The sequence below is a fragment of the Erythrolamprus reginae genome, chromosome Z (assembly GCF_031021105.1).
Source record: "Erythrolamprus reginae isolate rEryReg1 chromosome Z, rEryReg1.hap1, whole genome shotgun sequence".
Classification (NCBI taxonomy): domain Eukaryota; kingdom Metazoa; phylum Chordata; class Lepidosauria; order Squamata; family Dipsadidae; genus Erythrolamprus; species Erythrolamprus reginae.
This window is the reverse complement of record NC_091963.1, coordinates 654981-682130: the sequence shown is the minus strand read 5'-3', so window position 1 is coordinate 682130 and position 27150 is coordinate 654981. Positions and strand designations below refer to the sequence as shown.

At 47.1% G+C, this 27150-nt stretch overlaps 1 protein-coding gene across 1 annotated transcript in view; it reads right to left on the bottom strand.

The window, feature by feature from the left end:
• PTPN23 (protein tyrosine phosphatase non-receptor type 23) overlaps positions 1-24899 on the bottom strand; it is a 38047-nt gene extending 13148 nt beyond the window's left edge. Inside the window, exons 1-16 of the mRNA XM_070729096.1 lie at positions 24676-24899; positions 20101-20175; positions 19740-19867; positions 16452-16528; positions 15882-15931; positions 14321-14452; positions 13451-13531; positions 12596-12727; positions 11974-12021; positions 11165-11221; positions 8657-8715; positions 7796-7875; positions 7483-7597; positions 5280-5345; positions 3992-4137; positions 1120-1434 (exon numbers count right to left, since the gene is read on the bottom strand). Of these exons, the coding sequence (XP_070585197.1) occupies positions 1120-1434; positions 3992-4137; positions 5280-5345; positions 7483-7597; positions 7796-7875; positions 8657-8715; positions 11165-11221; positions 11974-12021; positions 12596-12727; positions 13451-13531; positions 14321-14452; positions 15882-15931; positions 16452-16528; positions 19740-19867; positions 20101-20175; positions 24676-24759 (1645 nt within the window). The 5' untranslated portion in view covers positions 24760-24899. The remainder of the gene's footprint in view (positions 1-1119; positions 1435-3991; positions 4138-5279; positions 5346-7482; positions 7598-7795; positions 7876-8656; positions 8716-11164; positions 11222-11973; positions 12022-12595; positions 12728-13450; positions 13532-14320; positions 14453-15881; positions 15932-16451; positions 16529-19739; positions 19868-20100; positions 20176-24675) is intronic.
• Between the last annotated feature and the right edge of the window lie 2251 nt (positions 24900-27150).

Sequence of the window (27150 nt, the reverse complement as noted above, 5' to 3'; positions counted from 1 at the left end):
AATGTATGTGGGTGGGTGGGGGCAGTGGGATAAAAGTGGTGTCAACACCCCCTTCCAAAAACTGCACCCTGTTTTTCTCCCCCAAAGAAAAGAAAAGGAACCAGGAGGAAAACCCTCACGCTGGAAAGACCAAACAAGCCACACTTCAAAAGCAAAGCTAAAAATTCAAATTTCATTTTTGGAAAACCAAGAATGGGTGCTCCTCGACGTACGACTGTTCCACGTTGCGACCGTCCCAAGGGACGACGGCAGAGAGGAAAGGGACCAATAGCACATTTCCATAATTATGACGAAAGCCTTATAATCTTGCCTAAACTTAACCTAAACCCTCAGCCCTAATCCTTACCCTTAATCCTTACCCATAATCTCCCACCCTTAACCTCTAGCTCTCATTTATACCAATCCTAAGAATTCCTAACCTAACCCTAGTCTCTCAACTCTCACAACCTTCACCCTAACAATCCTTCATTCTTAACCCTCACTCTCAACCTTAATCCCAATCCTCACCATTAATCCTAATGCTTCACCACACCCTTAATCCTTCATCCACGGTAATCCTAACTCCTGACCCTTAACCCTAATCCTCACCCATAACTCCCATCGTCCTTTAACTTTAAATCCTTTATCCTTAACCCTCACCCTTAATTCTCATCCCCACTTTCAATCCTTCACCCTAACCACCATAGCATCCTAATCCTAACAATCCTTCTAGAGCCTGGGTGGCGCAGTGGTTAGAGTGCAGCATTGCAGGCTACTTCATCTGACTGAAAGCTGCAGTTCGGCAGTTCAAATCTGCCCACCGGCTCCAGGTTGACTCCTCCTTCCCTCCTTCCGAGGTGGGTCAAATGAGGACCCAGATTGTTGGGGGCAATACGCCGATTCTGTCAACCGCTTAGAGAGGGCTATAAAAGCACTGGGAAGCAGTATATGTCTAAGTGCTAAATGCTATTGCTATGCCACCTAACCCTTAATCCTGAACCCTTAAACCTCCAGGTACCCATGCCAAATTTTACCCACAATGCCCTTTGGGGTCCAGCCCGGAGGCAGAACCGCTCAATAGGGGGGGGGGGGAAACCAGGCAGAATTGCAATGGGCTAAGGGGGTGGGCAGGAGTCTTACCCTCGGAGAGGTTGGGGCTGGGCAGGGCAGCCTTGACCCCTTCCAGGGGCCCACTGAGGAGTCGGAGGTTGGTGATATGGAGGTTCATGGCTTTGTGGAGCTCGGTGTTGGTGAAGCTGGCCTTCTGGTGGACCTCCAGGTATTTGGCCCACTCCTTGGCCACTTCGGCCACCCCGCCGGCAGAGGGGTCCAGGGGCGGCGTGGGGGCCTTGCCCAGGGTCTCCCGGAGCTTCTGCTCCTCACCCTCGTCTTCCTCCAGCAGGTCCTTGATGTCCTTCAAGGAGGCTTCCACGTCGGTGAAGACTCCAGAGAGAACTAGAGGAGGGAATGGAAGAGAAGGTGGGAAAAGGAGGGAGGAGGAGAGGGGAGGGAAAAAGAAAGAAAAGCAAAAAGCAGGATTGAGAGAAAGGAGAAAGAAGGAATGAAAGGAAATGGAAAAAGAAACAAAGAAAAAAAGCAAAGAATTATTTAAAAAAGGAGAGAACAAGCAAGAGAGAAAGAAAAAGCAAAAATCAAAAGGAGACACAGGAGAAGGAGGGAGAAAAGAGGAGAAAAGAAGAAAAGGAAAGAAAAATCAGAGAAATAAAAAATAGAGAGTGAGAAATAGGGAGAAAGAAAGAGAAAGAAAGAGAAAGGGAGAAAAGAAAGAAAAAGGATGGAGGGAGTAGAGAGAAAGAGAAATAAAGAGAAAGAAGAGAATGAGAGGGAAAGGAGAGGAATGAAAGAAGGAAAAACAAAGAACAGAAAGAGAAAGGAAGAAAAAAAAAAGGGAGAGGAAAGAGGAAGGAAGGAAGGAAGGAAGGAAGGATTAATGGGAGGTGTTAAATGTCTAATTGGCTGGTCCATGAATTTTCTCCACGTTTATTTCTTTTCCTCACACCCACCCACTCGTGCTGCTCTCAGGGGGGGGGGGAGCCTTCTAGGCCTTCAGGGCTCTTCACCTTTAAACCGTCCCAAGAGCCATTTGGACCCATTTCCCACAGAAAAAGAACAAAACACTGGGAGCCTCAAAATCTGGGTGGCCCTTTGGCCACGCCTACCCAGCCGGTCATTAGGGCAGAGAACCAGGAACCACAAAACCCTTTCCTCTCTCCCCCTCCCTCCCTCTTTCTCCGGCCCCTCTGTGTCTCTCTCCTCCTCCCTGTCTCTTCCCCGCTCTGTATTTCTCTGTGCGTGTCTCTCTCTCTCTGTGTGTCTCTGTCTCTTCTCCCTCTCTCCAGCAAGCTCTCTTTTGCTGCTCTTTTCCTTTCTTCTGTTCGGAAATCTGGGCTGGTTGAGGAATGAGCGTGACCCTCCTCCTCCTCTTGTGACTCCCTGGCTGCCCACGAGTGGGGAGGCCTTCTTCAAGTGAGTGGCTGTCCACCTCACGCTTGCCTTTGCTCCACTTTGGCCGAGCCCACCCACTTAATGTGAGGAAGTTCTCACCGCTCGCACACACATTTCTGGCAAACGAACCTCCACTGCCCCCTCCTGCCGGACCCCATCTCCCCCCCTCCAGCCCTTGGGTTAGTGACGTCGGCATCAGTCGTAGCCGGGTCGGGCCAGCAACCAAGGCATGTCCAGCACATACAAGGGCCAGAAGAAGCTTTTCCATCCCTAGTCATTGTCCTTTATCTTCTAAGGCCCGGCAAGGAGTGACCGGGAGGGGAGGGATGGGACAGGGGGCTGCAGCAGAAGGCCCAAACCATAGAAACATAGAAGACTGATGGCAGAAAAAGACCTCATGGTCCATCTCCTCTGCCCTTATACTCTTTCCTGTATTTTATCTTACAATGGATATATGTTTATCCCAGGCATGTTTAAATTCAGTTACTGTGGATTTATCTACCACATCTGCTGGAAGTTTGTTCCAAGGATCTACTACTCTTTCAGTAAAATAATACTTTCTCATGTTGCCTTTGATCTTTCCCCCAACTAACTTCAGATTGTGTCCCCTTGTTCTTGTGTTCACTTTCCTATTAAAAACACTTCCCTCCTGGACCTTATTTAACCCTTTAACATATTTAAATGTTTCGATCATGTCCCCCCTTTCCCTTCTGTCCTCCAGACTCTACAGATGGAGTCCATGAAGTCTTTCCTGATACGTTTTATGCTTCAGACCTTCCACCATTCTTGTAGCCCGTCATCCTTCTCACCCCATGGTGAAGACCGTCCTTTCGGACCAGTGAAGGGCTGCAACAATTTTTACTGCTACACTGTGGGCGTGGCTTATTTTGTGGGTGTGGCTTGCTAGCCATGTGGCCAGGTGGTAGTGGCTTGACTATCATGTGCCCGGGGGTGGCTTAAAGGTGGCCAACTTGACATCACTCACGTCCAGGGTTTGGGTTAGGGTGCCCGGCCTCTCCTCACCTCCAAGAGATACAATTCCCCAATCTATTTACTATTACTGAACATCCAAAATATACTATTTCATTCTATGTGTGTATGCCAGATGTGTACATACATATTACACACAGGCACACAAAAATATATATTATCTACTAAATAAACTGTCTGTGTATGTACACACACGCACAGCTCTTCTAAAATTATACACACTCAACATCATTTTCTGCGATAGGAAAAACATACTAAACATCTCCCCCTGGGCACATTTAATTTATACATGGTATGCCTGTGTGTGTGTCTGTTAGTATATGGGGTTTTTTAAATCTTTAAATATTTTAATTAATTGGATTATTTATGATTTGTTTTACACTTGTTGTGAGCCGCCCCGAGTCTTTGGAGAGGGGCGGCATACAAATCCAAATAATAAATAAATATAAATAAATAAATACCTAGAGCCCAGAAGGGGGGGGGGATCATTTTTTTCTACTGGTTCTGCGTACCTGACTGTACCCGTAGGAGCCCACCCCTGTTTGGGGCCCCTTACCTTGCATGGACTGGACAAGGTTTTTCACGGTCTCTGGGCGTACGCTGAGTGCCGCGCACTTCTCCATCAAAACGGGCGGGATGTGGTCGTACATGTCCAAATTGTCCACCGTCTCAGCGTCCAGCTGCAGAGAGTCCATGAACTGCCTGCCACGGGACGAAGCTCCAGTTTAGGATGTTCTGAATGGGCCTCCCTCGATTGACGGCTGCCATTCCGTCACTAAGAGAGACGTCCATGAAAAGCCAATATTGCCCCCAGACAACCCCCCCTCCCATGTTTAAGCAACTTCCTGCACTTGTGAAATGTCAGCTGCAACAGTCGTTAAATGAATCGGGCTCGTTGTAACTGTGAGCCGGTCACCAAGCATCGGGAGTTTGGAGCCTGGGAAGGTGGCGACACCAGAACAGACATAAGGGCGAAAAACAGTCCTTCAAACCATCGCTAAGTGAACTGTCATAAGATGAGGACTGTCTGGGCGCACCATCCTGCCGGAAGTCGCTCAAATCTTCTCAGGAGACTTTACCCAATTCGTCGGATTTGCCCGATAAACACAGATAGTACCCAACTTATGACGGTCGTTGAGCCGCCAAAATTTCCGAGATGATTCTTAATCGTATTGTCCTGGTTTACAATGTTTGTTGCCACGGTCGTTAAGCGAATTGTCTGCAGTTAAGTCAGCAGAGGGAGGTCCCCGACTTACAACAGTTTTCATTTAGTGACCATTCAAGGTGACAACGGTGCAGGGAAAAAACCAACATGACCATTTTCAGTCTTACAGCCATTGGACCATCAAAAATTGGATGCTTAGACCCCGATTCGTATTTACAACCATCACAGCGTCCTGGGGTCACCTGGGGAAATCCACGGGGGAACCTGGATTCGCTTAACAACTGGGCGGTTTGCTTATCGACCACAGCAATCCACTTAACAACGGTAACCAAAAAGGATGTAAAATGGAACAAAACTCCCTTGTACCAACATCTCCCTCAGTCCCAGAAATGTTGACCACCTGCATTGAGGTCATTAACTGAATCAGAGGCTCTGGATGTTACAACCACTGTAAATTGAAGTCGGTTGCCAAATGTGTGAATTTGGATGACATGATACAAGGACACTAAGTGTGGAAAAGTGGGGCCCTTTTTTCAGTGCTGTCGGAACTTCGAACGGTCACTAAGTGAACGAAGGGCCCCCCAGACAAGAACCCCTCCTCTTCCTCCCCTCCCCCACCTGCACCATGGGCTTTCTGATCCCCTCATCCCACCCGAACCTGGGATGGAAACGTACATACTCGAGAATCTCGTTCTTGGCGTCGATCTTGACCATGACGTCCCTCAACAGCTTGGCTTTCTCCTCGCTGAGGACCAGAAACCGAGTGAAAAAGGAGAAGATGAAGAAGATGAATCAAACAGGAGGAGGAAGGGAAAGAATTAGAATACAACGAAGAATTAGAAATGAGGAGGAGAAAGGAAGGACTGTGGGGTCCTTGTTGCTCTCTGATTGGTGGTTTTCTTACAGACATCTCATGACCCAGCTAGGAAACGTCACCAGTGTTAGAAGAGAGGAGGAGACCACCTGAGATCAGGGCGGACAATCTCTCCAGATGGAGAAGACAACTTAGCTTCTCCACCGTCCACAAGATCTTTTACTGGCGAAACTGGGAACCGGAAGCTGAGCCAAACTTCTACTAGGCTTCTGAAAGGGGGACCTCACCACCAGGTGATCCATCTGACCTCTCGGGAAGCGTCTAGAAGCTGGAGACCAACGCAGAGCAGCAGACCCTTCTGGAGACCCAACGCCGTGGGCAATCTCTGAGCTGGGTGGCTTTGTTCCAACTAGGGAAGATCAACATCAGTGGGAAAAGGTGGTGGGGTTCTTGCTTTCCAGCACTGGTGATGTTACCTAGCTGGGCGATGAAACGTTGTGAAGAGTTCACAGGCCACCAAGGACCCCACAGTCCTCCCCCTCCTCCTCCATCTCCTCCTCCTCCCCACGCTGCAGCTGGATGAGGAGACCCCAAAGGGACAGAGTGACACAGGTTTATTTGTGCGCCCAGGTTCAGAGTATTCATATGACAAAGTCTGAACCCCGGGTTCTGCCCCAGGCAAGATTCTTACTCCTTACAAAACGCTTGGACAACCGTGCCATCCATCTGCCAATAACGACTTTGTAGTGGATAACATGCCCTTATGCAGAAAAGGAGAAGTTAGCGAATGCAAATCACGTAAGTAGGAAAATATATGTTCAACCTGCTGCTTAGAACTGTATCTTACACCCTCCGGTACAGTGGCACCTCTGCTTAAGGACCTAATTCGTTCCATGACCAGGTTCTTAACTAGAAAAGTGTGCAAGTAGAAGCCATTTTTCCCATAGGAATCAATGTAAAAGCACATAATGTGTGGGAGGAGGAGGAGGAGGAAGAGGAGGAGGAGGACAGTCGCTGCCCAGAGCGAAGGGAGCGTTTCTTTTCCCTCTCCAAGCGCCCAGAGAAAGGAAAATGCTTCCATCGCTCTGCATTGCTGAAGCCTCCTTGGTTTCCCTTGCTGCACCTGCTTCTGCGCATGTGCCGCAAGGGAAATCTCGTGTGAGGATGCTCAGGCATGCGAGATTTTGCCAATTTTGGGGCAATTTCTTCAACACTCCGTGGCTTGCATTGGCTGCCCATCAGTTTCCGGTCACAATTCAAAGTGTTGGTCATGACCTTTAAAGCCCTACATGGCATTGGACAAGAGTACCTCTGGAACCCCAGCGACCGATAAGGTCCCACAGAGTTGGCCTTCTCCGGGTCCCGTCGACTAAACAATGTCGTTTGGCAGGCCCCAGGGGAAGAGCCTTCTCTGTGGTGGCCCCAGCCCTCTGGAACCAACTCCCCCCGGAGATTAGAATTGCCCCCACCCTCCTTGCCTTTCGTAAACTACTCGAGACTCATTTATACCGCCAGGCATGGGGGAGTTGAGATAGCCCTTCCCCCTAGGCCACTACAAGTTATGCATGGTATGTCTGTGTGGATGTAGTTGTTTTTATTATTGGATTGTACATGTTGTGTTTATTGTTGTTGTTAGCTGCCCCGAGTCTGCGGAGAGGGGCGGCATACAAATCCAATAAATTATTATTATTATTATTGTTGTTGTTGTTGCTGTTGTTGTTATTATTATTATTATTTCTTTGCTTCCATGCATGCACAGAATCAAAAAACCACCGAAAATCGGCGAAATCTCGTGCACGAGAGCATCCTCGCGTGAGATTCTGCTTGCTGCGCATTGGGGGCGTGGAGGTGTATGCGCTTCTCAATTTCCACTACTGGAACCCCGACCCAAGCCGTACTGGGTACAACCCGCTACTGGTCAGTACATATCCTGATGCTCTTGTGTGAACTGCGATTGGCCTCCCGATTCGTTTCCACGTTTAATCCCAGCTTTTGGGCTGGATTGCCCCCCCCCCCAGCCTTGCCCCACAGGAAGGGGGTTCCTCTCTGGTCCGCTCCACCTCCCTACCTGTAGAGCGACGAGGCTTCGTGGGCAGCCATCGGCACCAGTTTGGCGAAAATATCCGGGCCGGTTACGGCTGGATCGGTGGGGTTGACGGGGAGGGCTTTCACCAATGACGCCCCTGGTGGGAAGGAATGGCAATGACAGGGGTTACCCATAAGCCCCCACCCCTGAGACACCTCTCACCCCCCCCCCCCATGAGAGTTGGGAGGGGTCAGCCTGCCTGCAAACCAGCCCTGAATTCCACCCTTGGAGGCATGCTGGCTGGGGAATTCTGGGAGCGGAGCCCCCCCCCCTCTTCCCCCCCCCCCCCCAGTACCTTTAATAGACTGCAAAGTATCCAGCACAGGCACAGCCTCGTGGTAGATGAAGTCGTTGTCTTTTTTGGATGAATTATACCTAAGAAGGAGGAAGAAGAAGAGGTCACAAAACTCACTCTTTTCTTGCCACCTGTTGTTAAGTGAATCACTGCTGTTGATTAATAATAATAATAATAATAATTATTATTATTATTATTATTATTTATTAGATTTGTATGCCGTCCCTCTCCGAAGACTCAAGGCGGCTCACAGTAACAATAACAATACAATATAATACAAATCTAATATTAAAAAGTACAAGTTAAAATCCATTATTACTAAAAACAATCAATTTGTATGTCGCCTCAAGTTTTTGGAGAGGGGCGGCATACAAATTTAATAAATTATTGCTGTTGTTGTTATTATTATTATTATTATTTATCAATACTACACAATCACACCACACTCAAATTCTAATCTCCGGGGGTTGCTGATTCCAGAGGGCCGGGGCCGCCACAAAGAAGGCTCTTCACCTGGGTCCCGCCCAGTTGACAGGACCCGGAGAAAGCCAACTCTGAGGGACCTAATCGGCCGCTGGGATTATTATGCCGGTTATTAAGTGAAGGTTGCAAAAGGGAATCACCCTGACCGTCATAACCATGAGTCAGTTACCCAAGCATCCAAATTGTGATCACGTAACCACGGGGAATGTGGCAAGGGTTGTGAGAAAAAACATGGAAAAGTCAACTTATTTCAGGGCCACTGTAACTTTGGCCACCAAACAAAGCTGAGGGCTACCTGTACCTAGAAAAAAACTGGAGGGTTGCATTGGGGGATGGGAAATACAAAAATGGGGTGACACCCCCTCAGCAATCACTCACTTCCCTCCGATGACGTCCATGGTGAACCTCAGTGCTTCCTGCACAGTTTCGGGCTGGCCCTGCAAGAAAGGAACGGTTGGAAATATTTTAAATTCTGCATTTTATTTTATTTCTCTCTGTGTGTGTGTTTGTGCGTAAGTAAAATAGGTATATGTATAAAAGAAGTAGATATATTAGAATAGGTAGGTGCATGTATCCATACATATACACCCACAAATACATATTTATTTAGAGAAGGGAAGAGAAGAGAAGATAGGTAGGTAGATAGATAGGTAGGGATGGATGGATGGATGGATGGATGGATGGATGGATGGATGGATGGATGGATAGATAGATAGATAGATAGATAGATAGATAGATAGATAGATAGATAACTACATAGACAAACACATACAGGTGAAACTCAAAAAATTGGAATATTGTGCAAACGTTCATTATTTCAGTAATGTAACTTAAAAGGTGAAACTTAATATATGAAAGATAATTATAACATGCAAGGCAAAAATAGTTCAAGCCATAATTTGTCATAATTGTGATGATTTCATCTGTACATACACACATACATATACACACACCGATTTTTCTTGCCTCAGTAGCTCAATTCAAAAATATTTATCAAAAGTAAATTCAAAGATATGCAACAATAGATCAATCTGAGGATATTGATTGCAATATCTCAATTCAGAGCTATCCACCCCAGATAAATTCAAAGACATTTATCCTACATCAATTCAAAAATATACTGCTCCAAAAAAAAAAAAAAAAAGGGAACACTCAAATAACATATCGTAGATCTGAATGAATGAAATATTCTCACTGAATATTTTATTTCCACAGCTATCCATTTGCACAACAGCATGTGAAATGGAGTGTCAATCAGCGCTGCTTCCCAAGCGGACAGTCTGATTTCAGAGAAGTTTGATTTACTTGGAGTTATATTGTGTTGTTTAAATGTTCCCCTTTTTTGAGCAGTGTATTTATCACTGATCAATTGAGAGATATTCACATATTAATAAATCCAAAGACATTTACAATAGGTACGTGCAAAGATATTTATCTGTCTGCCAATGTTATGTTACCCAGCTAGATATAAATCTTCAGCACTGATGGTGTGAACCTAGTTGGATCTCCCAGAATGTCTGCAAAAAACCTACCAAGCTCAGAGAGCCTGAAGGACCCCACTTCGCAAACCCCACACTCCTTCTAGCACTGATGATGTTCCCAAGTGGGGCCATGAAATGTCTGCAATAACACCACCCGGCTCAGACAATATCAAAGGACCAGGCTGTCCTCCTCCTCCTCTACTCCACCTTTTTGCCTCCACAAATCCCACTCCCTTCTACCCCTGATCCTTCCTCCTCCTCCTCCTCTCTTCCTGGCACTGATGATGGTCCCTAGTTGGGTCACGAAAGAAGGAAAACACAAGATTCTTAAGGGAGCCTGAAGGAACTCCAGCCTTCGACGGAGGTCCGTTTATTCTGTCATAATTATATTCATCATCCAATCATTCAGTCCAGAATGAAGCAGCTTGATTTTAAAGCCCCAAATTTTGATATTAAACCCCTCGCACAGAACCATAGAAGACTGACGGCAGAAAAAGACCCCATGGTCCATCTAGTCTGCCCTTATACTATTTCCTGTATTTTATCTTAGGATGGATCTATGTTTATCCCAGGCATGTTTAAATTCAGTCACTGTGGATTTACCAACCACGTCTGCTGGAAGTTTGTTCCAAGGATCTACTACTCTTTCAGTAAAATATTTTCTCATGTTGCTTTTGATCTTTCCCCCAACTAACTTCAGATTGTGCCCCCTTGTTCTTGTGTTCACTTTCCTATTAAAAACACTTCCCTCCTGGACCTTATTTCACCCTTGAACATATTTAAATGTTTCGATCATGTCCCCCCTTTTCCTTCTGTCCTCCAGACTATACAGATGGAGTTCATGAAGTCTTTCCTGATACGTTTTATGCTTAAGACCTTCCACCATTCTTGTAGCCCGTCTTTGGACCCGTTCAATTTTCTCAATATCTTTTTGTAGGTGAGGTCTCCAGAACAGAACACAGTATTATTCCAAATGTGGTCTCACCAGCACTCTATATAGCGGGATCATAATCTCCCTCTTCCTGCTTGTTATACCTCTAGCTATGCAGCCAAGCATCCTACTTGCTTTCCCTACCGCCTAACCACACTGCTCACCCATTTTGAGACTGTCAGAAATCACTACCCCTAAATCCTTCTCTTCTGAAGTATTTGCTAACACAGAACTGCCAATACAATACTCAGATTTAGGATTCCTTTTCCCCAAGTGCATTATTTTACATTTGGAAACATTAAACTGCAGTTTGCATTGCTTTGACCACTTATCTAGTAAAGCTAAATCATTTGCCATATTACAGACCCCTCCAGGAATATCAACCCTACATACTGTACATACATACATAGACACACACAAACACACACTCTGCAGAAAGTGGGGTCAAGGGAGAGACGAGGAACGAAGTCTTACCTTGGCCAACCGGATGGCTTCGTTGAGTTTGTCCAGTGCACTCTGGAAGTAGGTCACCTGCAAAAGGGATCAGAGGGTCAATCAGCTGCTTTTTTTCAAATCGGGCTTTGGGTGCCTCTTTGCGCAACAGGCCTGCTGGAAAGAGAAGATCACGGCAGGGGCTATTTTCAATGTTATTTTTTTCCAACCGGTCAGGAAGGAAGTTTGGGATAAGTCCTCGATTTACAACCATCAAGCCCAATTTTTCATCACTTAAGCAAGACATGGGTTTAATGAGTTTGCAACTGGTTAAGAAGTACAGGAAGGTCCTTGACCTACGACTGCAACAGAGCCCCAAAACTGCATTGCTAAGGAGGACATAAAATTTTAAGTGAATTTTGCCCGTTTTACGACCTTTCTTGTCTTATTTGTTAAGTGAACCGCGGCAGTCATTAAGTGAAGGACATGGCTGTTAAGTGAATCTGGCTTCCCCCTCGATTCTGCATGTGTCCAGAGGTTGCAAAAGGGGATTGTGTGATCTATCGGGTTTTTCAATTATGAAAAACAATCCTGAGGGTTTTTTTTCAGCACCATTGCAACTTTAGAGTTGTGGCTAAGTTGAGGACCTCCCCTGTAGCTAACCTGGTTCTCCTTCACGGCAGGGATTGCTTTGGCCTGGGATAAGCCGTGACTGACGATTCCCCACCGTTTCCACGACAGATAGCATTAGGGTTAGGACCCACCCATCCCCGGGGCTGTCAATCAAAGCCAGGGGATCCCATTCACCAGCCCAAGAGATCAGATTTTGAAGGAGGGTCTGGCCAACTTACCCTCTCGCCATACTTCTGCTGCTCTTCTGCCTGTTTTCCCATGTGTAACTGTGGGGAAGGAGAGAGGGAGGGAAGGAAGAAGGGGAGAAAGAGAAAGGGGGGGGGAAAGGAAGGAAGGGAATGGGGAACGAAAGGAAAATGGAAGCAGAAAAAAGAGGGAAGGAGGGAAAAGAGGGCAAAAGAATGGGAGAGAAAGAAGAAAAGGAAGAGAGAGGGAGGGAGACAGGAAAGGAGAAAAGGGAAGGAGGGAAGGAGGGAGAAAAAAGGAGGGAAAAAGGATGGGAGAGAAAGAAGGGAAGGAAGGAAGAGGGATGGAGAGAGAGAGAGGAAATAAAGGAAGGAGAAAAGAGAGGGAGGGAGGAAAAATGAAGCAAAAAAGAGGAGGAAAGAAGGGAAAGGGAGGGAGGGGAAAAGGAAAGAAAAAAGGAAGGAGAAAAGCAAGACATCTTAAGTGCATCCCAAAAACACTGAATTCACCCTTGTAAAACATGCCACCTAGGGAGTTCTGGGCGTGGGAGTCTGCCCAGGCCTGAGGTTGAGAAACTCCTGCTTTAGATGCTGTAAACGTGAAGAAGGCCTTCGAGGAGTCGCAGCCAATGGGGAGTCTCGGCACAAGACTCACGTGAGCCACGGCAGCAAAATAGTAGATCTTCATCTGCACCAGCTTCTTCCAGTCCTTCTGGATTTTCCCCAGCAGGGAGGCTGTGTCCGAGTTCTCCAAAGCACGGCAGGCTTCTTTGTAGTAATCCACCACCTGGGGAGAGAGTTCAAATCCCGCTTCAAGCATGAAAGACAGCTGAGGGGCTTTCAGCCAATCCCCAGGAGACCGGGAGGTCTAGCCCCACCTTAGGCAGGAAAGCCAGTGGGGGGACTCTGGGCCATTCTCCCTGTCAGTCCCACCCACCCCACAAGGTTGTTGTTGAAAGACAGGAGGAGGAAGGAGTGAGATATGTTCTCTTGAGTTATTTATAAAATTATAGTACTAAACATAGGATATATGTAGGTAAAGTTAAAAATAAAAATAAAAGTCATAAAATAAAAAATAAGAAAATATAAATATAATAAAAAAATCAAAGAAAAAAGAAAATAACTAATAATAAAAATAACAGAAATTAAAATAAAATAAAAATAAAAGTGAAAAATAAAATAAGTAAAATAAATGAAATAAAAATTTAAAAATGAAATAAAATAAAATAGAACAAAATAATAAAATAAAATAAAAATAGTTAAATGAAATATTAATATAATAATATGTATACGGAGAGGGGCGGCATACAAATCTAATAAATAATAAAATAATAATAATAAATAAAATATATCAAAATAAATGAATATGAATACACAAAACAAAATTAAAATTATTATTATTTTTTAAATCTAATAACTAGAACTAAGCCAAACCCGATTCGCCCAGGGGGTCGCTTCTTGCCCCCCACCCATTTCCAGGCCTGAGCTGCGGGGGCTTCCAAAGACTCACCTGGGCGCTGATCCTGGCCACAAGGAAGCTTTTCCGATTGTCCAGCATGGACTTCTCCAGGAGACATTCTTGTGCTTGACCCTTGACAGAAAAGAGGACACCAATGTTGGACCCAAGATCCTAGGTGCTGCACCTCCTGCCCCCAAAGTGCCCCCTAGCAATAGACAGAAGGCCAAATCCCCCCCCCCCCCCAATAAACAGAAGCTGAGGAGCTTCCTATGGCCTCCAAAATCAGTTGTTGTCCTGGATTGTGCGAATGGCCCTGAGGGGAAGAGAGGCTGCCAAGGAGACCATCAGATAAGAGGGGCAGGAGTCCTCGTAGGAAGGAAGGACGGACGGAATGTCTGCAATGACTTCGGGGGCTTCAAAGCCCTACATGGCAACGGGTCAGATAACCTGCGGGACCACTTTCTGCCGCATGAGTCCCAGCGGCCGGTGAGGTCCCACAGAGTCGGCCTTCTCCAGGTCCCGTCAGCCAGGCAATGTCGCTTGTGGGGGGCCCAGCCCTCTAGAATCAGCCCCCCCCCAAAGATTCGCACTGCCCCCACCCTCCTGGCCTTCTGCCAGAGTCTCAAGACTCAACTATGTTTCCAGGCTTGGGGCAATTAAGTTCCAGCCCCCTGGCCAATGAAATGAGAGGCATGCTGTATGGTTGAAACGGTATGATTGTTTTTAAATATTGGATATTTAGACTGTCATTTTAAATTTAATGAGATTTGCCTTCTGTGTTGCATTGTTATATTATGTGCTGCCATCCGCCCCAAGTCCTCGGAGAGGGGAGACATACAAATCCAATAAATAAATAGCAGGATATTTTATACTCCCATGAGCAAAACTGGTGGAGGACGGGCGATCCTGGCTCTTTCTTACCAGCATGAGGTTGATGTTGAGGTTCAGGATCTGGTGACTCATGTCCACACTGTAGGAATGGGGGAAGTGGTCCCGAAGGTATGTGAAGGCGCCAGCCGCACACTGGAAATGGGTGCAGGAGACTTTCATGCCCTAAATAAAGAAAAACAAGAAAACTTTACCGATACCTCCAGAGTTGAAACAAGGAGTCCCTGAGCATGGAGGGTTTCTGACAGGTGTTTCACGGCCCGACTAGGGAACATCATCAGGGTGAAAAGGGAGGGAGGAAAAAGACTGCACACTCCTTGGTGGTCTCTGAGCTCGGTAGTTTCCTTGAACCATTTCCTGAACCGACCAGGGAACACAATCAGTGCTGGAAGCCGTGAGGTTCTACCTTCTAGCCCTGGTGCTGTTCCCTGGCTGGCTCATGAAACGTTTGCCACACTCCGAGAGCCCCAAGGAGCCCACAAAAAGAGAAACCCAGATAAGCAGGGATTAACCCCAGACAAACCATCAGCCAGACAACCATGCCCCAATCAAGGAACTACAAAGGGGCAGGGGAGGGACACTCAGTACCAGAGCAAATAAGGATATATAAATAGAGATCAACACTCTCCCATCCTTCCAGCACTGATGAAGTTACCTAGCTGGGTCACGAAAGGTCTATAACCAAACCACCAAGCTCAGAGAGCACCAAGGACCCCACAGACCTCCCTCCTCCTCCTCCTCCAACACCCTCCCTTCTAGCACTGACACTGTTCCTTAGTTGGGTCATGAAACACCAGAATGCAAACCACCCAGCTCAGAGAGCCCCAAAGACCCCAAAGGAAGAGAAACGCAGATAAGCAGGGATTAACCCCAGACAAACCATCAGACAACCATGCCCCAATCAAGGAACTACCAAGAGATGCGTGTTATAGTACAAAAAATATGGTAAATATCTAGCTGGGTCATGAGAAATCTACAAGCAAACAACTCAGCTCCAAGAATCCCAAGGACCCCAAAGAAAGAGAAACTCAGATAATCAGGGATTAACCCCAAACAAGCAACAACACATAGAAACACAGAAGACTGGCGGCAGCAAAAGACCTCATGGCCCACCTCGTCTGCCTTAAAACTATTTCTTGTATTTTATCTTAGGATGGATCGATGTTTATCCCAGGCATGTTTCAATTCAGTTATTGTGGGAACACGTCTGCTGGAAGTTTGTTCCAAGCATCTACTACTCTTTCAGTAAAATAATATTTTCTCATGTTGCTTTTGATCTTTCCCCCAACTAACTTCAGATTGTGTCCCCCTCTTCTTGTGTTTACTTTCCTATTAAAAACACTTCCCTCCTGGACCTTATTTAACCCTTTAACGTATTGAAATGTTTCCATCGTGTCCCCCCTTTCCCTTCTGTCCTCCAGACTCTACAGATTGAGTTCATGAAGTCTTTCCTGATACGTTTTATGCTTAAGACCTTCCACCATTCTTGTAGCCCATTTTTGTAGTGTGTGTGTGTGTGTGTGTGTGTGTGTAGTACACATACACACACACACAAAAATAACCTTCACAAGGCAAGCCACTGTATTGCCCTTACCTCTTCAGAGACTCGTTTGTCCATGGCTCCCAGCATGGAGTGCAAGGCCCCTGGGCAGGAAAACAAGGGAAATAATCAAAATTGGATGTCGCTGGCATTGCAATTTCCTGGTTTACAGGCCGTCCTTGACTTACAACCGTTCATTTAGGGACCAAACTTATAACAACACTGAAAAAAAAGTGACAGATGACCATTTTCCATCCCTCCCCCCTTTGCTCCTGCTCCTCATTTCAACCAAACCTCCCCTCCCCTTCTAACACTGATGACATTACTTAGCTGGGTCATGAGACATCTGCAAAAAAAACCCCCCACCCCAGCTCAGAGAACACCAATTATCCCAGGGAATTGAGAAAACGCAGATAAGCGGGGTCAACACCAGACAAATCAACCAGAACAACAGAGGATTTTGGAGATGGGGGTTGTCATGGAAAGGATCGGGGGGGGGGGAAACGGGTGTTGCTGTCACGCACAGGACCAGAAGAAAAAAAGTTTCCAACAATTGTGGGTTTGGAGATACCAAACCAGAAACGTCTCCTCCTTGGGTCCCTAAATCGGGAGGTGCTTCCTCACCCAAATTGTAGAGCACGCAGGCCTGCTCGTATTTGATGTCTTCGTGAGTGACAGCCTTGCCGGAGAAGATCTCGGTCCTGAAACCAAGACAAAGATGAATCGGTCAATTGCGCCGCCAAAGGATCCCGGCGGATGTTTCACGGCCAGAGGACGTCCCATCGTCAAGTGAGCCAGGCGAGGCGGGAATCGCGTCAGGGCTGTGGGATTCGCAATGAAGCACTGGCAGGCAAAGCAGCAATCTCAGAGAGCCCCAAGGGCCACAAAGAAGGAGGAACCCAGAGAAGTAGGGGTTGGCACCAGGCAAATAAATCAAATGAATATTGTTAAAAACAATATTGTGATTAAGGAACTACCAGGGGGGGGGGGGGACCACACTCCCAGTGTTGTGGTTGGCTCTGGCCCAGCTCCTGCCCCAGGGAATGGGGAGGTGGATGCAGGGGGAAATTCGACATGTCACAGGCCTGTGTTGTTGCCGACAGAATCAGTGCAGAGTTTAGTTTCCTCGGATGAAGAAGAAGAAGGTGGGGGTGACTCGGCAGAGGGGGGCTTGGCACACAGCCCAGGAAGTCAATCTCCCTTATCTTCCCCATTGATTCAGATGATGATGTTTTGGACCCACGCAAGCACAGAATTATGCGTAGAAGAGACATATTACAGGAAATAAGGGAGGCCACCTGTTTGGTGGGGCTCCAGGAATTAGGGCTGCTGCTATAAATAGCAGCATGTGGGTTTGGCCCTTGTGGAAGAGTATCTGAGTTGGTCAGGAATCCTGTGTTGTCTGGACTTTGTTGCTTTTTCACGCCTTGGAAAACAAAGCAGAGCAACGTTGGAAGAAGAAGGGTGCGAAGTTTCTTCACAGCTGCTAGCTAAGTACTTAATGACTGATTAAGGGAAATTGTACAGACTACCCGGTTGTTTTGGGACAAGTGCTCTTTGCAATACAAAAAGAGTGCTCAGTTTATTTTGAATTTTATGATAATGAACATTGTTTCGAATTTTCAAACGTGTGTGTGTGTGTGTGTGTCTGAAATTTGTACCCTTGAATTTTCGGGAAGCTCCTATCAGAGAGCCCGGCAGGACACCCAGCAACCCTGCTATGGCAAACCACTTGTACATAAGCAGGAGAGTAAACCCCTTTCCCTTCTAGCACTGATGATGTTCCCTAACTGGGTCATAAAATGTCCAGAAGAAAACCGCCCAGCTAAGGGAGCATCAAGGACTCTACAGAGTGAGAGAATGCAGAGAAGCAGGGACTAGCACCCCACAAACAACCTGGGGGAAAATAATATTGTGATAAAAGAGTGACCCAAAGGGCGGGGGGGGGGGATGATGAACCAGCCACACTCCCGCTCAACACTGCCAGGGCAGGCAACTGTACATAAACAAAGAGCAAATCCTGCCCCCCCCCCCTTTTAAGAGGGATTTTTAAATTTTATTTTATTTTATTTTTTTAAAAAGTACCTTTACTGTTTATTTACATGTAAAAAGCAAACAAAGTAGTCAAAATAAGCAACATAGTCAAATACAAGCACAGGTAAAACAAAAGGGAAGAGAAAAGAAAGAGAAAAGAGGGAAAGAGTTGAAGATAATGAGAGTGGAGAGAGAAAAGAGAGAGGAAGAAGAAGAGGAAGAAAGGAGGGGGGAGGGGGGGAGGGGAAGAAGAAGAGGGAGCAGAGCCAGCAAATCTATTGACTATCATTATTACACAGCCTGTCAGTGGCATCATGCAGCTTCCCTTCACTCTTTGCTCTTATTTAAAGAGAAATGTTTTCATCCTTGCAACTATTTTTCCATTTTATATGAATAAAACGTGAATTTAACAGCAAGTGGTTTTTCTAATCAATTCCTATGGGTAGGATTGTAAGATGACATATCTAATGCTTACGGTCAATATTTCTTATGAATGGCGGGTGGATTTTTAAAATTTAAATTTATCCCGCCTTTATCGATGCAAGTAACCAAGTCATCCAAGGAGGCAAAGGTGCCAACTATTCTCTCCTCCTGCTCTTTCCCCAAGAGCAAAACCTCCTCAGGTGGGTGGTCTCAGTGAGGGGGGGTGGGCCAAAGCTCTTTTCCTTTTCTTTCTAACTTATATTTTTACACATGCACAGGAGAAAAACTAAAATCAAGAACAGATATAAACACATTCAAAGAAAGAGGGAAAAAGGAAAATACATAACAGAAGAAAAAATAACCCCCCCTTCCTTATAGCACTGATGATGTTACCGAATTAGCACCACGGACCCCACAGCCCTTTCCTTCTTCCTCCTCTCCACAAACTGGACCCCCTGCTAGCACCCACCATCTCCCCTAGTTGGATCCTCTAAGAAAACCACCAAGTTCAGAGAGCATCAAAGCCCCCCAGGGTCCTCCTCCTCCTCGGACTTGTGACGTTACCTAGCGGACTCATGAAAGGTCTCCAAGAGCTCCAAGAGCACCAAGGGACCCCCACAGTCCCACCCTGAGCTACAAATATTCTCTTCCATCAAGAAGTTAGTAAACTGTGTGGCCAACCAGAGGGTCTGTGTTCAGATCAGGAATACTGTGTCCAGTGCTGGGGGCCCCAATTCAAGAAGGACGTTGATAAAGTAGAGCAAGTTCAAAGGAGAGTTCCAAGGATGGCGAGTGGTCTGGAAACCAGGTCCTATGAGGAACGGTTAAAGGATCTGGGGAGGTTTGGTCTGCAAAGGAGAAGGCTGAGAGGAGACTTGACAGCTGTCTGCAAATACCTGAAGGGCTGTCAGAGAGCAGAGGGATCCGCATTGTTCTCATGAGCACATGGAAGCACGAGAAACAATGGGATGAAACTGCAGGGGATTTAGATGAGAGATCAGAAAAAAACTTTCTAACAGTAAGGGGGATAAACCAGTGGAACAGCTTGCCACAGGAGGTGGTGGGCTCACTTTCACTGGAGGTCTTCAAACAGAGACTGGACAGTCATCTTTCTGGGATGGTTTAGTGAATCCTGCATTGAGCAGGGGGTTGGACCCGATGACCCTCGAGGTCCCTTCCAACTCTATGACTCTATGATCTGGGGGGGAAATTCAAACATGCTTCATCCTAGAACAGCATTATCTTCCCCTCCCCCTCCCTCTGAAAGCCTCCATTTGTCTTGGTCCAACCCCATTTCTTTATTACATAGGTATGTATGTATTTATTTATTTATTAAATATATATGCCGCCTATTCCGTGGGGATATGACTCTGACTGATCATGCAGGAAAAGCCATATTATCCTGCCCCAAGACCCCTCCCAGGGGGAAGATGTGGGCGGAGTCTCCCTGCTTACCAGGTGATGGGGACGGACGCTTCTTGTTCGGCTCCCATTGGAATCCGGCTCTGGAGGTAGTGGAGCTGGCCCAGGTATTTTCGTAAAATGCTGCATCCTTCAAAATCCCTTGGCACATTCACAGCATTCTACGGAGGAAAATCAGATTTAGGTCATTGTGGCCCTGAAAAGATGCTTCCTCGAAGCTGGAGGGAGATATTATGCGAAGAAGGCTGGATGCAGCAGATCACAATGTTGTGTAGGAGAGAAGGGACACATCCTACCCAAACTTTGCTGTGAATAAGGGGCAGAGCTTTCTTCCTGCTGGCCATTTCGGGACCTGGAGACAGGGACGCTGTGTGACAGAACAGGGGAAGCTCACCTGCCGGAGCTGCTCCAGCTTCTTTAGCTCCTCGTTGTAATTCTCCGGATCCTCTCCGTAATTCTTCAGCACAAACTGGCAGGGAATAGAAGTAGAAACAACAACAACAACAATGACCTGGTTAAGACCACAGGTGGAATTTTGCAGGCAGCTTGGGTCACCACCATATAATATGGTAAAATATATATAATAATCTATTAATATATATATATATATAAATATTAATTTTGGAATGAGTGAAGCCCATATCAACTTTCATGAGTGTGTGTGTGTGTGTATATATGGGTATGTGTGTGTGTTGTGTTTGTATATGTATATTTGTACTTGTGTTCATTCTGAAATGGGATCAGGTGCTTCATATCAATTTCCCTATTTATAACGTTAATATTTATATTTATGGATGGATGGATAAGACAGACATGTATGTACCTGGGGTGGATTCCTTCTGGTTTGCACTGGTCTCTCACACCAGTAGCGAGTCGCTGATGACATCACGGTGATGTCACCAACCCAGTTCGGTTGGCGCCAGTCTGTGGACACCGCCATTTTTAATTTTGTTTTTGAATTTTTAAAAAGTTTATTTCTTTCTTCTCAGCTTGCACGGAAGCCAAGTTCCCGGCACTGCGCATGCAGACGCCACCTTGTTTTGGGCTTTTCTTTTCTATTCTATTCTACTCCATTCATTCATTCATTCATTCATTTATTCAATTTTTATGCCGCCCTTCTCCTTAGACTCAGGGCAGCTTACAACATGTTAGCAATAGCACTTTTTAACAGAGAATGAGCCTATTGCCCCCACAATCCGGGTCCTCGTTTTTCCCAGCTTGGAAGGATGGAAGGCTGAGTCAACCTTGAGCAGGTGATGAGATTTGAACCGCTGACCTTCAGATCTACAAGTCAGCTTCAGTGGCTGCAGTACAGCACCCTACCTGCTGTGCCACCCTGGCTCATTTGTCTTTTTGTCTTTTTTTAAAAAAAACCTGGCACTGCTGCCCCAACTGAGCTGCTTCTTCCTGCCTACAAGACTCCCACCCCATCCCCGGAGCGTGGGCCCCCTCCCCTCCCCACTGGGCTCCTGAACTTTACCTCCCTCCCATGGCTGGTGGCAGAGGAGAAGGCAGAAGGAACGGTCGCTTGGAGCTTCTGGAGGAGGAGGAGGAGGAGGAGGACCACTCCTCGGCCCCCAGCCATGCGTTTCCAAGCCTGGGCTATTGCAATAGTTTTTCCCTCCAAGGAGCCCGAGCTTGAAAACGCATGGCTGGGGGCCGAGGAGTGGTCCTCCTCCTCCTCCTCCTCCTCCTCCTCCACAAGCTCCAAAATTGCTCCAAGCATCGGTTCCTTATTGGTGCTGAAAGTACGGCTGTTTCTCTGTGCCTGGATTTCCGGATGGGTCCCCAAAGTGCTGTGCTACAAAAAGACACCCACACACACCCACACTCTCTCTCTCAGCATCAGTGCTGGGGAGAGAAAAGGGGTCTCCAGAGACCATGTGGAGGCCCCATCATGGGCTCTCCAGGCCAGCGGCTGCTGCTTCCACCAGGGACCGAGAGAGTCTTCCGCAGCAAGCCCCCTCTGCACAGCCTGCACCTTCCCAGGACCCCCAGGGCTGCTCCTCCCCCACCGGCCCTTTCGCGTCCCCCCCCCCAGCTGCCTGGCACACGGGAGATGGCGGCACCCGAGCTCTTCCTGTGCGTTTCCCCCAGGCGCCTGGTCTGCCACTCAGGAGCAACGCTGGCCGAGAGAGGCAGGGAGGAGCACCAATGGCGCTGAGGGGTGGAGCCTCTCTGCGGAGGGCATCCCTGGCAGCCGCTTCTTGCGCTCAGGAGGTCCCCACTCTTCCCACTGCTGCTGGGCTCCCCCAGGGCACTCAGGCAGGAGGCGGCGAGGGACAAGAGATACCATAGGTGCTGGGTGCCCGGAATTGCACCCACCAGTGTGCGGGGGTTCAGCCCTGCCAGCCTGCCCTGCCGCAAGGTGGATGGGTGGTGTGTAAGGAATGGCTGAGAGGGGAGCCAGGTGGCACACTGGTTAGAGTGCAGCACTGCAGCAGGCTCCTTCAGCTGACTCCTAGCTGTACTTCAGCAGTTCAAATCTCCAGGTTGACTCAGCCTTCCCTTCTTCCCAGGTGGGTCAAACAAGGACCCAGATTGTTGGGGGCAAGAGGCCGAGTCTGTCAACCGCTTGGAGAGGGCTGGAAAAGCCCTGGGAAGCAGTAGATAAGTCTAAGTGCTACTGCTAGTGACAGCTGGCCAAGCGGGCAGAGAGGTCCATTGCGCCGAACTGCCTGTGACTTGGGTGACTTTGGGCCAACCCGAAGGCGAGGTGGAGGCAAGGCAAGTGGTGGCGGTGCCCTCAGCCCCACAGCAGCAGCTGCGTCTCCACCAAGGGCCACCCTGTGGAAAGATCGGGCTCGGCCAGTTAGCCTTGGGATCAATATCGAGCAACTTCTCCTTCCCCAAATGCTAGCCAGAGAGAAGCAGTAAAATCAGCTTTTGTTCCTTTGCTAAATCTGCCGTTCTCTTCACGCGAGATAGGCCAGAAGCCGAGAGGAAGAAGACGGGTGCGTTTCTGTGGGGCAGTCTCCCCCTCAATGATAGCAGCCACTGCTGCCCCCTTCTCACCCAACCTGCTCTCCGCCCCAAGAAGCCTCTGCAGAGCCGAGCGGCTGACGTGCCCCTAACATTTTCTCTGCACCGGTGCCACTGGTGGCTTTTTTGCGCTTCCGCCTCCTTCGTATCGGCTGAGGAAGGAAGAGCAGCCGCCGGGTGCAGCGAGAGGGAAGAGCTCCGCCTCTCTTGCGCGGCACAGCCGGACACTCACCTCACTGCGCAGCGAGAGGGGTGGCCACCATCCTCACCATTGTGATCCCAGTGCAGGAGGGTATCCGCTTGTGTGTATGTGTGCGCGCGTGGAAGAAATGAGAGAAAGAGAGGAAAAAGAGAAAGAGATGAGAAAATGGTGGAGGGAGAGAATGAGAGAGGGGAAAGAGAGAAACATGAAAAAGGGAGAAAGAGATGAGGGAGGGAGGGAGATGAGAACGAGGGGGAGGAAGAAAAAGAGAGCGATGAGAGAGAGAGAGAGATCTGTTTAAAAGAAAAAATGGCTCCTTTGAGTGTTGAAGGCTGCAGACTCCTGGGTGAGGCAAACACCATGGTCACTGAGTGAACCCTGGTTGATAAGATGAAGGTGGGTGAGTGTTTTTAAAAAACTGGGGTTTTAGATCAGATTTTATGTTGGGTTTCTTACATGTGTATTTTGCATTTATCCTTGTTTTGTGAGCCGCCCTGAGTTGAGGGAGAAGGGCAAGGGCGGCAGAGAGATACAAATACTAAACAAACAAACAAAGTTCATTTTCCCTTAGGGGCCTTTTTAACCGGAAACCAGAAGGGATTGTTGGGACCTGGCAAAATACACAGGAAACCTCAGTCACGTGACTGTGTGGAATGTTGTAGCAGGTCATAAGTAAGTGTGTGTGTGTGTGTGTGTGTGAGTGTGCATGTGGATGTCAAAACTCCAAAAACAGGTCAAGCAGCTCTCAGGTGGTCAGTCATAAATTTGAACACTCGTTAAGCAATCGGTGGTTGAGTGAGGACCACGTATGTTTGGGTTCAGCGCGTATGGAATCTGGTTTCCTTTCATCCTTTGGGAGATGGCAAAGGGTCCGGGTGCGGGAATCCTACTAGGGGGAACTTGGATCGTGACCACTTAGCCACGCCCACCCAGTCACATGGCCATGAAGTCACGCCTACCTGGTCACATGACCATCAAGTCACACCCACATAACCGTTAGTAAAAAAAAGAATCAGACCCCACCCCTGGCATGTATGTGTGCGTGTGTGTAATAGCGTATATTAATAGATTAAAATATTAATTCTGAAATTAATTTATGACCTGATCCCATTTTGCGACGGTCCCTTCCCCCTAGGCTTATAGAATTTGTACATGGGATGCTTGTAGCTATGAGTGGTTCTTTAAATTGGGGTTTTTAAGATTATTTTTAATATTAGATTTGTTTACATTGTCTTTTTCTACTGTTGTTAGCGGCCCGAGTCTTCAGAGAGGGCTGGCATACAAATCTAATAAATAAATAAATAAAGTAAATAAATAAAGTAAATGTGCAAGCCAGATTCACTTAGTGACCGTGTGACTAACTGAGCTGCAGGGATTCCACAGCAAGTGGCGAGAAAGGTCGTAAAACAGGGCAAAACGTCACCCCTCACAAAGGTTCCCGTTTAGCGACGGAAAATCTCCCCCTTCCGTCGCGGTCGTAAGTCGAGGACTGCCAGGCTGTGCCTGATGGGTCCTTTGACCCCTCCTTTCCTGAACCCCTCTCCCCTCACAGACCCTCTCTCCTGTGGCCCGCGGGCCCGGTTGGGGGAGGAACCACAGGGGGAAAAAGACGAAATATGAAGGCGCCGTTTTTCTCGAGGGGAGGGGGCGAAGATGGGGGGGGGGGTCGGAGAACTCCCTCGAAAAAAGGCGCGGGAAGGTTCGGAGGCCAAGAATCCTGAAGGGGGGGAATTCTGAGGGAATGATCGCCGCCCCCGCCCACCCTCCCTCCCTCAGGCTCCTCACCTTCTTGACGGCCGGCTGGAAGCTGAACTCGGCGGCCTCCTTGAGGTCCAGCCAGATCATGGGCATGCGGGGCACGGCCTCCATCCCGCCGCCCGCCACCCAGATCCCCCACCCAGAGCTCGCAAGTCTGCCGGGCCCAGAAAGGCGGCTCCGGCGACGGCAAACCAGGCCTTTCCGGAAAGAGCCGAACGGCGGCCGAGTCGGGCCGAAGGAGGAGGAGGAGAAAGGCACGCCCACGCGCAGGCGCACTGGCCCGCAATGCCCGCTGGGTGACGTAGTTCCACCGGGAGTTGACGGTATATAAATTAAACAAACAAATAAAAAGAGGAAGGACGAGAGGAAGAGAGAGGGAGTGAAGGGGAGAGCGAGGGTAAAGAAGGGGGCCGAAGAAGGGATGGAATGGGAGAGGAAGGAAGGAAAGAAAAGAGGAGAGAAAAGGGGAGAAGGGGAGGGAGAGAAGGAGGGAGAAATGAGGGAGAGAGGAAAAGAAAAGTTAATGAAACAAGCATATTTTAAAGTAGGCTCTCAGAATTCCACAGCCAATCATTTATTTAGCACAAATCCCAGCGACCAGTTAGGTCCCACAGAGTGGGTCTTCTCCGGGTCCTGTCAACGAAACAATGTCATTTGGCGGGACCCAGGGGAAGAGCCTTCTCTGTGGCGGCCCCGGCCCTCTGGAACCAACTCCCCCCAGAGATTAGAATAGCCCCCACCCTCCTTGCCTTTTGTAAGCTCCTTAAAACCCACCTCTGTTGTCAGGCATGGGGGAATTGAGATACCCTTTCCCCTTAGGCTTCTACAATTTATGTATGGTATGCTTGTATGTATGATTGGTACTTAAAATAAGGGTTTTTAGCTGTCTTAGTATTGGATTGTCACATGTTGTTTTTACCACTGTTGTTAGCCGCCCCAAGTCTATGGAGAAGGGCGGCATACAAATCTAATAAATAAATAAAATAAATAAATTGAGAGATAACATCTGAAAACAAGTGACTTAGAAGAGTCCTCGCCCTTACGACCATTGCACATATCTTCCTGTTCCCATGAACCAAATTCGGATGCCTTGGCAAACTAGCTGTGACGGGCTCAGGGTCACCTTCCTTCCTGCCTTTGCATCAGCACAATTCACTTAAATAATTGCCAGGATTCGGTTTATGACCATGGTCAAACATCTCATTAAATCAGGGCCCCGATTTGCTTAGCAACAAAAACCGTATTCTCATTTGCCATCGTAATTCGAGGGCTCCCAGGGTGTAAAAATCTATTTATTTATTTATTTAATTTAATTTATTAAATTAAATAATTTAATTTATTTGGTTTGCATAGCTGCAGTGACAGGTCAGGACCAGCAGGTGGCATTTGAAGCCTTCTGTTTTCACCCTTTCTATGAACAGCGCCCCCTTTCTGCCACCACAGGTCTCTTCTCTTGCAGAAGAACAAACCAGGTTCTTGGGGGCGCATGGGGTTCTTGACGGCATGCAAAGGGTCTCAAACCAGAATAGACGAATCTCTTTAAGGTTCTGATTTCAGCTCAAAATGTCTGTGTGTGTGTGTGTGTGGTTGCGGTTGTGTAATTGTGGATGGCTCACCTTCAGAACTGGAGGTTTTTGAGAAGTGATTGGACAGCCCTTTTTTCTGGAATGGTAGAGGGTCTCCTGCTCCAACAGGGGGTTGGATTAGATGACCTCCAAGGCCCCTTCCCACTCTTTTTTTAAATTAAAAATAATCTTTATTCATGATAAACATTAAAAAATATACATAAACAACAAATGACAATAAACACAAAATAAGAAAACAAAGCAAACGAAACATAACATATACATCTATAGTGCATTATAAAGCATGTGGTAAAGGCAGTGAGATAATATATTAAATATGTTCAATATATAATATTTGTTTATATTACATATATTTCTGTATTTCTTAGTTATTCTACATCTTCATTAAACTATTCTGTATTAAGTTTTCCTATGTATGAATCTTGTATCATAAAGTTAACTTCTATTTGAGAGATTTATGAAGTTTTTATGGGACAGTATATATTTATGCTTGATAATAGTGACTTAGTGGCGGACAGGTTCAGGTAGTTCTTGATTCTCTCTATGTAATAATGTTTGTTATTGTTTGATATTTTATAAGTTTATCATAAGTCCATGTTTCCCCGTTTTCTTATCTGTATTTACAGATAAGCTCCCTTCCCACTCTTCTCATTCTGTACAGGGGGGGGGGGGGACCAGATGATCTCGAAGGCGCCTTCCAACTTGTGTGAATCTATATTCCATGTAGTATAATAGTAACAACAACAACAATAATAATAATAATAATAATAATTATTATTATTATTATTATTACTATTATTATTATTATTAGGGCCCGACATTGTGATCGTGGGGAAAAAGAAAGTATGGATCATGGACATCGCAATCCCAGGAGACAGCAGAATTGAGGAGAAGCAGCTGGAGAAATTAGTGAAAT